This window comes from Alexandromys fortis, unplaced genomic scaffold (assembly GCF_014885135.2).
Source record: "Alexandromys fortis isolate MF-2015 unplaced genomic scaffold, M_Fortis_MF-2015_v1.1 scaffold_30, whole genome shotgun sequence".
Classification (NCBI taxonomy): Eukaryota; Metazoa; Chordata; class Mammalia; order Rodentia; family Cricetidae; genus Alexandromys; species Alexandromys fortis.
The window spans coordinates 148,194-162,566 of record NW_026067922.1 but is presented as its reverse complement, the minus strand read 5'-3'; the positions used below and the strand labels follow the sequence as shown (position 1 = coordinate 162,566).

The following is a 14,373-nucleotide window of genomic DNA, read 5'->3' as shown; positions in this document are numbered from 1 at the left end:
TTTTAAATTGAGGCTCCCTCCTCCAAGTTTTGTGTCAAGTTGACATAAAACTATCCAGCACAATGCCCATTGTGAGACTCCATTAAACCCCATTTTTCAACTTTTTAAGGGGGGTTTGAATTCTGTAATTTTACAAAGCTCATAAAAAAGAGAGAGCAAGGGGGGGAAGGAAGGACGGAAGGAAGGGAGAGAGAGAGAAGGAAAGAAAGAAAGAGGAAAGGCAGTGGGACAGCTATCATCACAAGGGATTTTATGGCTGAAGGCTAGCAATTCTTATACCAATGATTGCTGTGTTTTGAGATGCTTCTTGATGGGGAGGGCATTTTGGGGCGGGGGATCCTTTAGGAATTTACAAGGATGACCCAGCTAAGACTCATAGCAACTGTAGAAAGAGTACCTGAACTGGCCATCTTCTATAAACAGATTGGTGACTGCCCTAATTGTTATCAGAGATACTCTATCCAGTAACTGATGGAGGCAGATGCAGAGATCTACAGCAAAGTACTGGTCTGAGCTGTGTGAGTCTTGCTGAAGAGAGAGAGGAGGGATTGTACAAGCCGGGATGATGGGGGGTGAGGGGTGGGGTAAAAAAGAGAGGTAAAGAAGTTTAAATTTCATGTAAAAGGGCCAGGTGTGGGCTTGTGTGATTTTACCAAATTCCTTAGAGCTTAGGGATCAGTGTATGGTCTCTTTCAAGTTCCTCCTTTGATACTCATGAATTTGAGAGACCTGCAGAAATGCCATAGAAATGCCCACTCAGGTCCATACTCAAAATCTACATATTTATCAAAGTTCACAGTGACCCATGCACACAGTAAACATCGACAAGCGTTGACTCTCAGTCTGTCTGTTTGCTGGAATCTTACCAGTGCAATTGACAGGTCTGTTGCTTGGAACTTGGAATGTAAATATATGTGTATGTGTATATTGTATATATATGTGTGTGTGTGTGAATTTTTCTTTAATGTTCATTTATTTTATTGATGCTGGAATGTGTGCATAGCATGGCAAAGGTGGACTTCTAAGAACAAATTCTGAGGGTCAGTTTTCCTTGTAGCACGTTGGTTGTAGGACTGAATGCAGGATATGATCCTTGGCAGCAAACACCTTTATCTGCTGAGCCATCTATGCCTCTGGCTATTTTTTTTTTCCCCGAGGCAGGGTTTCTCCGTAGCTTTTGGTTCCTGTCCTGGAACTAGCTCTTGTAGACCAGGCTGGCCTCGAACTCACAGAGATCTGCCTGCTTTTGCCTCCCGAGTGCTGGGATTAAAGGCGTGCGCCACCACTGCCCGGCCTCTGGCTATTTTTTATTGTCTTTTGAGAAATGTGTATTTAGGTTATTTGCACCGTCTTTGATCCTGTTACTTTGGTTTACTGCTGTTGTTAAGTTCTTATATGTTAATCCCTTGTCAGATGAATTCTTTACAAATCTTTCCCATTTTCTAGGTTACCTCTTTACTTTCTTGATTATTTCGTCTTCTGTGCAGAGGGTGTTAGTTTGATATAGTCTCACTTGCCACTTTTGCCTGAACTTGAGGAGACATAGACTTCTTCAAATTCTTTGCCTACATCAATTTCTGGAAGCATTCCCCTATGCTTTCCCATAATAATATCAGCTTTCTCTATCTTGTTACATTGCTTTGTGCTTTTGCAAATATTATACTGTGTTTCTGGTCACTATATCTTTACTTTGAGATTTTTAAGATGACTCTAGACTATCTAAAATTCTGGTTTAGTTAAAAGAGCATGATAGAAAACAATGTCTATTTTCCTCTATAAACTTGTTAAGTTAGACTTGTAGATATATTTGTTTCAATGGTAGTATTTACATTTGGTAGAGTGGAGGAGTTTGTATGGAAACATGTTTGAAACCATGTCCCAAGTTGTTGCAATATGTTCCAGTTAAATTCAAAACACGATTTCAAATTCCATGAAAACAGGAAGATGGGTTGGGCTTGAACAATGCTGGTCGGTCACTGATGGTACTGCCAGTTCTTAGTGTGGGCTTTGCTTTCTTAAAGCTGCTTCCTCCTTGGTCAGAAACTCTTTGCTTTTTCCTGCAGCACATCCACGTGCAGGGACACGAAAGGGAAGGTCTAAAGAATTCCTTTAGTTCTATTTTCTTCAACTTCCCCTGGCAGGAAACTTGACAACCTTCTCACTTCTCTGAAGTATATTCACCCAAGATGTTTCTAGTTGAATCTTTGAAAACTATTGAGAAGTCTTCCCAAACGCCAGAAGGGTACAATGTATCACTTCATCAACCTGCACCGTTCTCCCACTGGGCGTCAGAATTTGTGACTCTCTAAAGGTCTGTTCGGCAAAGTCAAGATTCTAATCTTAAGCATTGAAAGATATTTATTCCAATTACATTTCTAGTTATAGTTTTCTTTTCTCTCTTGAAAAAGAAGAGATCAAAACTTTCAACTTATCTTCCTCTATGCACACTGATTGCAATTCAGTTGCTGTTAAAAGGAACTAAATATACAAATAACCATAGACGCACACTCATTAAAAAAGTTATATCTCTTCTACTTTCATAAATATAATCTTATCTTTTGTGTGTGATCAACAGTCTCGTCATTCTTCCTCTTTAATGTTCAAGGGGACCCAGAGTCCGCTAAGAATTTCAGTCTTCACAACTGACCACAGGGTACCAAGCCAGTACATCTACAAACCAGCCCATACATCTAAGCCTCGGGGAACAGCATAGAAAGGGAAAGTGGGAAGACTCTAAGAGCCCGAGGATCAGGATTTTTGATGTGAGACTGTGTTTTCTCTATGTTACAGGGAAGCTGCATCTGTAAAATCTCAACAAATGGTTGCTTAAACAAGACATGAACAATGATAATACCAGTTGGTATGCCAGTGTAGAGAGCGGAAATCTCACAGGGTCCTACATCAAGATGAAGAGTTCAAGCAATGGATGCCAAGAGAAGAAAAACAAAAATCGGTCTTTCTCCAGGAATGAGCCCCCTAATTGGTTATCCAGGGCGAGTGCAGCTTTATGTATCTAGAGGTGCAACATTTCTGACAGGTTGCCGAGTACGTTATTTGGAGAGGGTTATGTGCATAGTAGTACATGCAGGTGAGGGTCTTTGGTTGCCAAGTGCATTACAAGAGGATTGTGTGCATAGCCCAAGTCAAGTGGAGTCCTTGGCTGCCGTTATTAACCTGCTCTGCCCACACTTTGGACTTTTAGTACTTACTCTCACTTCCTGTCCTTTGGTAACTTATAACTCACTGCTTGCTATAGATCTCAAAAGCCACTCTGTCGTGTTTTACTTTAATTTTAGAGATGTTTACAATTTAGGTACTCAGATAGGCCATAGTATTTTTTTATTAAGGTATACATTTTTCTCCACTCCCCTTCCTTCCGGCTGTGAATATCATCCTCCCCTCTTCCTTTTACCCTCTCTTGTTATCCCCATTTCTCGCAATTTGCTCAGGAGATCTTGTCTTTTTCTCCTTCCTATGTAGATCCTTGTTTGTCTCTCTTAGAGTTCTCTTTGTTCTGGGTTGTGAATGGTAGGCTGGTTTTTCTTTGCTTTTTATCTAAAGCCACTTATGAGTGAGTAAATATTATATTTGTTTTTCTCATTACCTCACTCAGTATGGCTTTTTCTAGATCCTTCCATTTGCCTGCAAATCCCAAGATATATATATATACACACACACCACTGTGTAGTATTTCATTGTGTAAATGTACCACATTTTCTTTATCCATTCTTCAGCTGAGGGACATCTAATTTTCTAGTTTCTGGCTATTACAAATAATGCTGCTATGAAGATGTTGAGCTCATATCCTTGTGGCATGAGTGAGCATTTTTTGGGTACATACCCAACAGCTGTATTACTGTGTCTTGAGGTAGATTAATTCCTAATTTTCTGAAAAATTGCCATACTAGTTTCCAAAGTTGCTGTACAAGTTTGCACTCCCACCAACCTGGAGGAACATTCCCCATACCCCAGATCCTCTCCACCATAATAAGCTGTCATCAGTGTTTTTGATCTTGGCCATTCTTATAGGTGTAAGATGGAATCTCAGAGTTGTTTTGATTTGCATTTCTCTGATGGCTAAAGATGTTGAGCATTTCCTTAAGTGTCTTTCAGCCATTTGAGATTTATTTGTTGAGAGTTCTCTGTTTAGGTCTGTACAACCCCCTTTTTTGATTATTTATTTTTTTGATGTCAATTTTCTTGAGTTCTTTGTATATTTCAGAGATTAGTCCTCTGTCCAGTGTGGAGTTAGTGAAGATCTTTTCCCACTTAATATTTTCTAATTCATTCAATGAATATATCCTGAGCTCACTAAAAGGCTAGGGGTAATGAATGTTAAGGCATAGACACAAAAATCTCTACTCTTGTCTAATTTGCAATATTGAAGCAGTTATAATAGGTAAGTGTCAGGCATGACTCTTCATCATCCAATAGAGGCATTTATCTGGAACAATAAAAAGTATTAAAATATTTGTGTTTAACTTTCCTAGCCTTTGGCACTATCACATTATCAGTCATTGAGTTCAATCCTGCTTCCTGGCTACTGATGCTTTTGTAGACAACACCTTTTAATATCGCTGTAACGGGAAAATGGTGCCACTTAATTTCCTCTCAGGTGGTGTAAATGGGACATCATATCCTGGACTCATTCGTAACTGAATTCTCACTGAGCTGGAGCAGTAGAGAATTTGAGAAATGCCTTTCTTCCGAAAATAAAATAAGCCTACCTTGGGCCATAACATATATTACTGTTAAACTTTTGTAATTGCTTAAAGGAATATTTTTATAAGCTGAAAACCTTATTTAAATGTTTGCAAAGATTCAGGTTTGTTTACTTTTAGATTAATTTATTGTGTTTTATGTGTATGAGTGTTTTGCCTGCACTGTGCACTGTGTGCATGCCTGATGCTCATTGAGGTCATAAAAGGGCATCCGATCCTTTGGAAGTGGAGTTACAGAAGGTTGTGAGCTACTGGGCTGGGAATTGAACTGTGGTCCTTGTTGTCTCTCCAGACAAAGTTTAAGAACTGACCTTAGAGCCAGACCTCATCCAGCTAAGCTTCTACCTTGTGAAAAGGAATTAGAGAAAAGCTGGGACCGGGCATGGTGTTGCACACCTTTAATTTCAGCACTAACTAAGCCTTCTCCATTAATCTGCATCGCCATGAGCTCGTAGCCTACAGGCAAAGTTTTGATAGGCTCCAGTGGCAGCTACATGGCTCTCCTTGACTCTGTCTTTTTTTTCTCCCAGCATTTAGTTTAGTTTTCCCTCCTAGCTCTATTCTGCCAAGCCACTGGCTGAAAGAGCCTTTGTAATTAAACAATAAAAACAACACATATACAGAAGGACTTCCCACACCACTTGTGTACATGTATTTATGCCTGTATGTCTGTGTGTGTGTACCATACACCTGAATATGAGTCCTTATAGATATTAGGGAAACATTCTACCACTGAACTATAGCCCCCAGTAAAAATTATCTAATATAAAATGTTAATGTGGGCTTAATTATTGTAAACCTTCCTGTGATTGATTCTAAATCTTCCTAGAGTGAACATTGCTTTTCCTACTTTAGAAACAGTAACTCACCGCTGATACTCTTGCCAGCTGGCTTAGAAGCTGTCTGTTCTGGATGGCTTATCTTACTCTGACCTTAACTTGTGCTTATGGTGCTGAAATGGTGCTGTGTTTATGTGTATCACTTGTGGGCTTGCCAAGCAAAGACTACGCTTCATTCTATATTAGTTATTATTAAAGTCTTCTTTTTCCTCATGAGAAAAGAAATTTGGCTGTCATTTTTACTAAATGTTGACCCTCCACCCAACAAATTTATCATTTATTTTGGATATACGAACCTTTCAAAAGTTTATTTGCTGTCCTCTAAAAACATCAAAAGTCATTGTGTGGTTCTTCCCCAAACCTTCAACCCTGCCAAGACCAACTCTAACACCTAATGTCCTCTCAGGATCCCAGCCAAGAGATTGCAAGAGCAATCTCTGAGTTCCCAAGGGCAAGAGACCAGTATTAACTTGCTAGATTTTCACTAAACAGAGTCAGCTCATCTTCTAGACCTGGCTAATGAAGATTCTTGCTACTGTGTGCAAGGGGAGATCCAGAGAAATACCTGTCGGCATACTTGCCTGATGGGGAGTTTTGGGATACTCGTCCCCAGCACCTAGAAGTGGTGAGGAATTGTATTCTCCTGGGATAGGCCTCTTTGCATACGTTTGCTCATATTCATCAGGCTGAATGCAAGGACCCCAGTCAAAGTTCTGAATGCTTAGTGCTACAATCTGACTCATTGACCTCTGAACAGATGCACCGGCTGGCTCAGCCTCACCGCCAGAAGCAATTGTACAGAGTGCGTGATTGATGTGTCCTCAAAGCCAGATGAGAGTCGATAGAAACCAGGCCTTTTCCAGAAATCATTTTACCTAGGGGACCAGGGAGCCCCAACGAGAGACCTGAAGCACAGTCAAGCAGCTTCAACCTGCACCCGACAAGCTGCCTCTCCGTATTTCTGCATGAAACTCTCATCCACTTTTCCCTGGTACTCAACCTTTTTTTTTTTTTGGTACCACCAAAGTGCATGGAAACTTACTTCCTAGAATCCAAATGACCTGATACTTCTTGGCATTTCGTGTGACAAACACTCCCTTCTTCCTCCCCGAGGAACAGATGTTGTGAGCCAATGCTGAGCCTTCCATCTTTTATTTCCTTCATTCTTTCACAGCCTTGCCAGTTTTTAATGTTGCACAACTTTTGTACGTAAAATGCCATCTGATTCTCACGGTGAATTCTTCAGGTGACTGGGAGAGGTGCTGAAGACTTTACAGGTGTTGACAGAGTTGACGTTATGAGACCGAGATTCCATTCTTGAAGAGGACAGTATAAGGGAAGCAGATGTCAGGTGCAGGGCTCGGGGTGTGGTACTCTGGCAAGCTTGGGGGGGGGCGGAGTTGCTAGTGTGTGCCTAGGGTCTGTTCATGGTGTAGGGCTCTCCTCCAGTTACAGCAATGGGCAGAGTTGATGTGAGTGGCTGGCATTGAGATGGGAGTCTAAACTACCCAGCTAGGGATGGGTGAGGGTACCAGTTAGGTGCGGATGGGGTTAGTGTCACAAATTGAGCTTCCCTATCTGAAGTGGGACACAGAGAGGGTCTTGGGAAGGTAGGTGCAACTTGTGTTCCTTAGGCAGGTCACGAGAATGGGAAAAGATGCAGGGGTGAGTCTAGTCACCCTCCCTGGAGAGGAGCAGTCCTCAGGTAGTGAGGATGGGTGTAGTTGGCATGAGTCTGCTATCTGGCTACAGAAGGTACCAGGTAAGTACAGAAGGATGAGAGGGGTTGGTGGGATTGGTGGAGTTGAGTGTAGGGGGTGTCTAGGTATCTTGGATAGGGATGGAGCTGGGCTCTGGGACAGGGAGACCACTAATCCCAGGACAATCTGTGCTCTTTAGGGAAGTCTGGAGAGAGAGAGAGAGAGAGAGAGAGAGAGAGAGAGAGAGAGAGAGAGAACAGAGAACAAGGAAAGACAAAATTGATCTATAAAACTGGAACTATATATCAAATAAGGGAAGTATAAAAGTGAATGAAAGAAACTGGGTTGGTGGGCAGTGTCTCCGTGTGGTCCTCCACATAGGTGCCAGGGCTGTGCCTGCCTCTATGCCGTCCACCTATGGCCCAGACCAGATTTCTACCTCACAGAACATACGTGGCAAGCCTGTGGAATTCAGAAAACTTGTGGTTCTCTCCTTTCAATATGAGGTTCCCAGGGACTGAACTCAGGTCTCCAGGCTTGGCAGCAGGCAGCTTCGACCACTGAGCCATCTCACCAGCCTGTTCTGTCTCCTGATTCAGTGCCTCCTGTTTCCAGGCTGACCTCAGACTTGCTGTACAACTCCTGATCTTTCTGTCTCCATTCCCAAGTGATAGTATCTCTGGTGTGTTCAACCACATTCATTTTTTTTTTGCTGTGTTGGGGATTGAATTCACACTAGGCAAGCACTCCACCAAGTGAGCTACATTGCTAACGTGCACCCATAACTTTAATGATGATGTCTATCCTCAACAGAGCAAAAACCATTTGCTTTGATGTTTAAATCGGTGGCTGAGTGACGAGTTGCTGATGAATCACAAGTACTTTGTACTTGATACAACACTTACAGATCAATCTAGGTACAAGGCTGGGCTTCACCAACTTTAGTCCAGAAAATGAACTTTTATGTGTATTTGGGCTAATTAAGTTCATGGTTGCCAACTGGGAAGAATTATTAAGAAATTAAGGTATTAATCAGAGTGGTAATTAAGTGTTGCCTAAGAAACACTCATGTTCTCTACATAAATACTTCCTGATATTGAAGTAAAGAGAAGTGAATGTCAATGAGAGCTCTTTCATGTAAGTAATGGCAGACCTTTGTATTCTGTCTCTCCCTAGGAAAAATGTCTTCAGTGTTTGGAACCTTCATAGTTCCTTAGTCCAATGTTAAAACTATCGTTTATCAAATATCAAATATCAAATAATGGTGATTGGGATTAATTGTAGTAGAAATGAATTCACAATGTGATTGTTCTTTGTTGGGAGTTCCGTGCTAAGTAGCTAATTTTCACCAAATACTTGAGATGAATACTTTGATAGGATAGAAAGATTAAGTGAGTTAGTATAGTCACCTCCATATTAGTGAAGCCCAAAGGAGGAACCAAACACAGAGGTCTCTGAGATGATCAGACACTACCTCAACTCTCGCTATATATAATAGTAGTACCTCTAGAGACCAAACAAACACTTTGTGTTAGCACCTTAAAAACATTCTTTTATTATTTTAAAGTTGTGTTTCTGTGTGTAGGTATGGATATGTACTCATGAGTGCATATGCCCATAGAGGTCAGGGGCATCAGGTAGCTGTGGAGCTGGGGTTACAGTGACTGTGAGCATCCTGGTGTGGGTGCTCTTTATTCAGACAGGTTATTGTAAAATAACTATAAATTTTTAATTTATAATTAATGCCAGCTAATAATGGCATTTATGATACTTTTCAATGAAGTGTTTTCATGTTATATATGTAAGTATATATTAAATATTCTTTATTAAGCCTTCTTTGGGGAGTCAACAAAGTCTGGCATAGCAGGTTGAGGCAGGACCAAGCTCTTCCCTGTATCAAGGCTGAGCATTATATCCCACCTTAGGAAATGGGCTCCACAAGTCAGTTCATGCACCCGGGATAGGTCCTAATCCCATGGCCAGATCAAGTCACAAAACTGTCACCCACGCTCAGATGGCCTAGTTCAGTCCCATACAGGTTTCCCAGGTGTCAATCCAGAGTCCATGAGCTCCCACTTGCTCCGGTAGGCTGTCTCTGTAGTTTTCCCCATCATGATCTTGACCCCCACTTGCTCATATGATCCCTCCTCTCTCTCTTCGACTGAACTCCAGGAGCTCAGTCCAGTGCTTGGCTGTGGGTCACTGCATCCGCTTCCATCAGTTACTGGATGTGGATTCTATGATGATGGTTAGGATAGGCACTAATCTGATTTAAGAGGGTCCACCCTCTTGACTATTGCTAGGAGTCTTAGCTGGGGTTATCCTGTGGATTCCTAGGAATTTCCCTAATTTTATAGTTATTTTACAATAACCTGTCTGAATAAAGAGCACCCACACCAGGATGCTCACAGTCACTGTAACCCCAGCTCCACGGCTATCTGATGTCCCTGACCTCTATGGGTATATGCACTCATGAGTACATAGCCATACCTACACACAGACACACAATTTTAAAATAATAAAAAAAAGTTTTTTTAAGATAATGTGCTAACACAAAGTGTTTGTTTGGTCTGTAGAGGTACTACTATTATATATAGTGAGAGTTGAGGTAGAGGTGGGTTAGGTTTCTCCCTAGCCCCATAATGGCTACCTCTATCAAGATATCTCTTTCATTGCTCTTCCCCTTAATTCTTCCCCCATTTGGCTATCTAGATCCCACATGTTCCCATCCCCCATCCCCTCCCTTCTACTCTGCCTCCCAGTTTACCCAGGAGATCTTAACTATTTTCTCTTCCTGGAGTCCTCCAGGTAGGTTCCTCTCAGGGTCCTCCTTTTTACTTAGCTTCTCTGGGGTTTTGGATTGTAGGCTGGTTATTCTTTGGATCTAATATATACTTATGAGTGAGTACATACTGTGTTTTTCTTTCTGGGTCTGGGTTACCTCACTCAGGATGGTTTTTTCTAGTTCCATCCATTTGTCTGAAAATTTTATGATGTCACTGTTTACTCCTGAGTAATACTCCATTGTGTAAATGTACCACATTTTTTTTAAATACATTCTTTGGTTAAGGGACATCTAGGCTGTTTCCAGGTTCTGGCTATTATGAATAATGTTGCTATGAACATAGTTGAGCAAATATCCTTGTAGTATGATTGTGCATTCTTTGGGTATATGCCCAAGAGTTCTATTGCTGTGTCTTGAGGTAGGTTGATTCCCAATTTTCTGAGAAACTGTCATACTGATCGCCAAAATAGCTGAACGTTTGAACTTCCACAAGCAATAGAAGATTGTTCCCCTTACTCCACATCCTCTCTAGCATAAGCTATCATCAGTGTTTTTGATCTTAGCCATTCTGATAGGTGTAAGATGGTATCTCAAAATCACTTTGATTTGCATTTCCCCGATGGCTAAGGATGCTGAGCAATTCCTTAGATGTTGTTTTGGCCACTTGTCTATATTGTTAGATATTAGGATAGCTATACTAGCTTGTTTCATAGGTCCATCCAATTGGAATGTCTTTTCCCAACCCTTACTCTGAAGTAATATTTGTCTTGAGGTTGAGGTGTGTTTCTTGTATGAAGCAGAAGGATGGTCCTGTTTTCACATCCACTCTGATAGCCTGTGAATTTTTATAGGTGAATTGAGTCCATTGATATTAAGGATATTAATGACTGGTGATTGTTAATACCTGTTATAGTTGGTTTTGTTGGTGGCAGTAGTAATGTTTGTGTGTTTCACTTCCTTGGAGTTTGCTGGTTTGAGGTTCTCTGGTGCCTATGTTTTTGTGGGTGCAGCTAATTTCCTTGGGTTGGAGTTTTCTTTCTGCACTTTCTATAGGGCTGGATTTGTGGATAGATTGGATTTGTGGATAGATATTGTTTAAATTTGGTTTTGTCATAGAATATCTTGTTTTCTCTGTCTATGATGATTGAAAGCTTTGCTGGGTATAGTAGTCTGGGCTTGCATTCCTGGTCTGCATAGTAACTGCAGAGCGTCTGTAGCACCTACTGACTTTCAGAGTTTCCATTGAGAAGTTGGATGAAATTTTGATAGGTCTGTTTTTATATATTACTTGGCCTTTTTCTTTTGCAGCTCAGAATTCTTTCTTTATTCTGTATGTTTAGTGTTTTGGTTGTTATATGGTTATGGGCCTTTTTTTTTGCTGAATATATTTTCTGTGCCTTTGAGTTGATGTTCTCCTTTTTCTCTCCTATTGTTTTTAGGTTTGGTCTTTTCATGGTGTCCCAGATTTCCTGGATGTTTTGTGTTAAGAATTTGTTGGATTTAACATTTTTTTGGAATGATAAATCTATTTCCTTTATCGTATCTTCAACACACGAGATTCTCTCTTCCATCTCTTGCATTCTGTTGGTTATCTTGCATCTGTAGTTCCTGTTCGTTTACTTAGATTTCCCATTTCCAGAGTTCCCTTGATTTGTGTTTTCTTTATTGCCTCTATTTTGTTTTTTAAGTCTTGTATTGTTTCCTTCACTTGTTTGATTGTTTTTTTCTTGGTTTTAAGGGATTTCTTCCAATATTTTGTTTATTCTTTCCTCCATATCCTTAAGGAAATTTTAAGGGCCTCTCTCATATTCATAAAGTTATTTTTTTCACAGTGTTAAACAGACTTTTATAGGCGTGACTTTATTATCCATCCTTTAAGTAACTTATCAGTTTAAATTTGGTCCTGAAAATGTTTGAGCTTTTATTATCCCCTTTACTAACCACCTCTTACACTTTAATTTTTAAAACATCAAGTCTTTGAAAAATCAGTTGTCTGTTATTTAAAACATTTGGCACTTCTTGCCTTAACAACTTCAAAAACCACACACATAAAACTTCATACAGTGGCCAAGTTTCATCTTATTGTGACGTTTACCCATTTGATTTCTGTAATTATATATAGTTCTGTCATTTAAAATATATCACTTAAATCTACATTTCAAGAATGATCTTTAGGGGTAACTAAGTATATTTTCTGTGGAGTTATTTCTGACAATATTTTTCAGAACATTGGAATATTTTATACTCTTGTGAGTTCAAAGTCTGTTTTCTGAAACTTTCTGTATATACTTATAAAATTTTTTGTATGATTTTGTNATCATCTTTGGGAAAAGCGATTCAGCTGTGAGGACAATGGCCTTCAAACAGGCACTACAGCCCTAAGCTACAGGACCATTACAAAAAATGATGTTAAACAGCAATGTACAAACATGCCGTAAATGTTTTAATAGACTTTGGCTTCTCTTCAAACTGTCTCCTTCATAGTCAAAACTGTCTTTTTCATCGTCAAAACAAACAAACAAAAAATGTTGAAACCACTTAATAAACTTACACACTTGAAAAATTAGACACTTCAGTTAGGCAACAAAATTCATATTATGAAAGCAATATATTCTAAATTTCAAAGACGTGACAAGTTCTGTAGAGTATCTCTCAGAAGATGGAAGCTTTCAAACTCCATGATCTTCTTGCCAGGTAGGACTATGGCATCATTCGCTAGTTTGAGGCCGAATCCATTTCAAGGCATGTCTTGGTGGTACAGTAATGGTGGGGTGGTAAAATGTGCAGTCTGGTCTTGTACACTGAGTATTAAACCTACAGTGTTTTGGGTGGTAGAAGGGACATTCCATTTTCTTACAAGCTGGGAAGTAACGGCAGAGCTGACCATTAGAAGATGGTGCTGGTGATGAGAAGTCAGTACTGGAATTCTTCTACTGATGTGTGTGAAGAGACAATCTGGTTTAGTACACTTTGCATCATATTTACAGTTTGGATGCACAAACAAACATTTTTCAGCAAATTTACAATTGGGAAAGGCTTTGCAAGGTGAAATGGGATGATGGTATACACACTCATCCCCATTTTTACAAGCAGACCAGTACTTGCAACGTTCCAGAAGCTTTTCTGGTTTTTGTGCCACACTCGGGTCAGTCATCTCAGCTGGGCTCATCTCCATTGTCTGTACCACTACTGGGTCAATCTGCAGTCGGGATAAAAACTGCCTCTGCTGAGTGCCTTGAATTTTTTCTGTACCATCTCCTTTTGCTTCCTCCTCTTTAACAGGAGGACTTATTCTGGGGGCCCTGCTTTGCCCCTGGACCATTTCCACTAGCAATTCTTCTTGAGAAGTTTGAGTTCTGGGAGCAACTGGAAGTGTCTGTTTCTGTGGAACTGCAGAATAGTTAGTTGTTTTTGTGACAGACTCTTGAGCTTCAGAGATAGCCTTCAAAATGAGGTTCTTGTTAGCTTGTTTAGAAGGTGGAAGAGAAGGTCTCCTCTCAGGCTTTGCTGGCACCGACACACTGCTGGACAAACTTCCTATCCGGGAGCCATAATCCTCATCTTCCTCTTCCTCTTCTCCATCATGACTGAATCTTTTTACTTTTACAACTGAACTTACCACAGGCAACTTTCTCTTCCGAAAGTTTTCGTCCTCAATACTCATCTTATCCAAGTTGTTTCTGAAGAAGGGGCTGTAAGTGTCGTCTACGCTGCTCAGCACTTCTGGTTCACATAAGCGTCCTTCTTCGTACACCTGGCTGCTCTGCACATCCAGCTGCTTGGCAGCGTGAGTACTGTTTTGCTGCTGATGAAGTTGCAGCCTGTTTATATGAGTGCTAGTGTCTGCATTTCTACTTGCAGGTGGCCGATAAATTTCAATAGAAGGGCGAGAAGAACCATACGTAAGTGTCACTGTAGGTTTTCTCTGAGATAAGGGATTCTCCTGCACAAAATTAAGGTCTTCATCAATGAGATCATCTGGTTCTGGCTTGATATCAATCACATATTCAGAGGGTGCTGGCTCCCTTAGAGGTTTCACTGTTGACATTAGCCGGGTTGAAGCTCCACCATCATAAGAATGTCTGACATTAGTGGATTTCTGTTCCTGCGAACTTGTAGAAACTCTGGAATCTCTTTTTTTCAGGCCTAGAGCTAGAAACAGCAAGGGGAGGGACTGCAGCTTCAGGCCGTCTCTCATCTCCTCGACTAAAGCTGCTCTTGTTTGAAGGCACGTTACTATCAAAGATGCTGGTGTCTGAAGACTTGAGACTAGAGGGCTCAGTTGTAACAGAGCGAAGTTTATCTAATACACCATGGAGCCATACGGT

At 40.6% G+C, this 14,373-nt stretch overlaps 2 protein-coding genes across 2 annotated transcripts in view; one reads left to right on the top strand and one right to left on the bottom strand.

The window, feature by feature from the left end:
• LOC126501293 (broad substrate specificity ATP-binding cassette transporter ABCG2) overlaps positions 1 to 14,373 on the top strand; it is a 103,581-nt gene that overhangs the window by 13,442 nt on the left and 75,766 nt on the right. The window lies entirely within an intron of this gene.
• Positions 12,531 to 14,367, bottom strand: LOC126501294 (zinc finger CCCH domain-containing protein 14-like). The gene is given in 2 exon segments (XM_050141899.1): positions 12,531 to 12,954; positions 12,957 to 14,367. Coding segments are annotated over 2 exon segments (1,488 nt in total). The 5' UTR covers positions 14,244 to 14,367; the 3' UTR covers positions 12,531 to 12,753.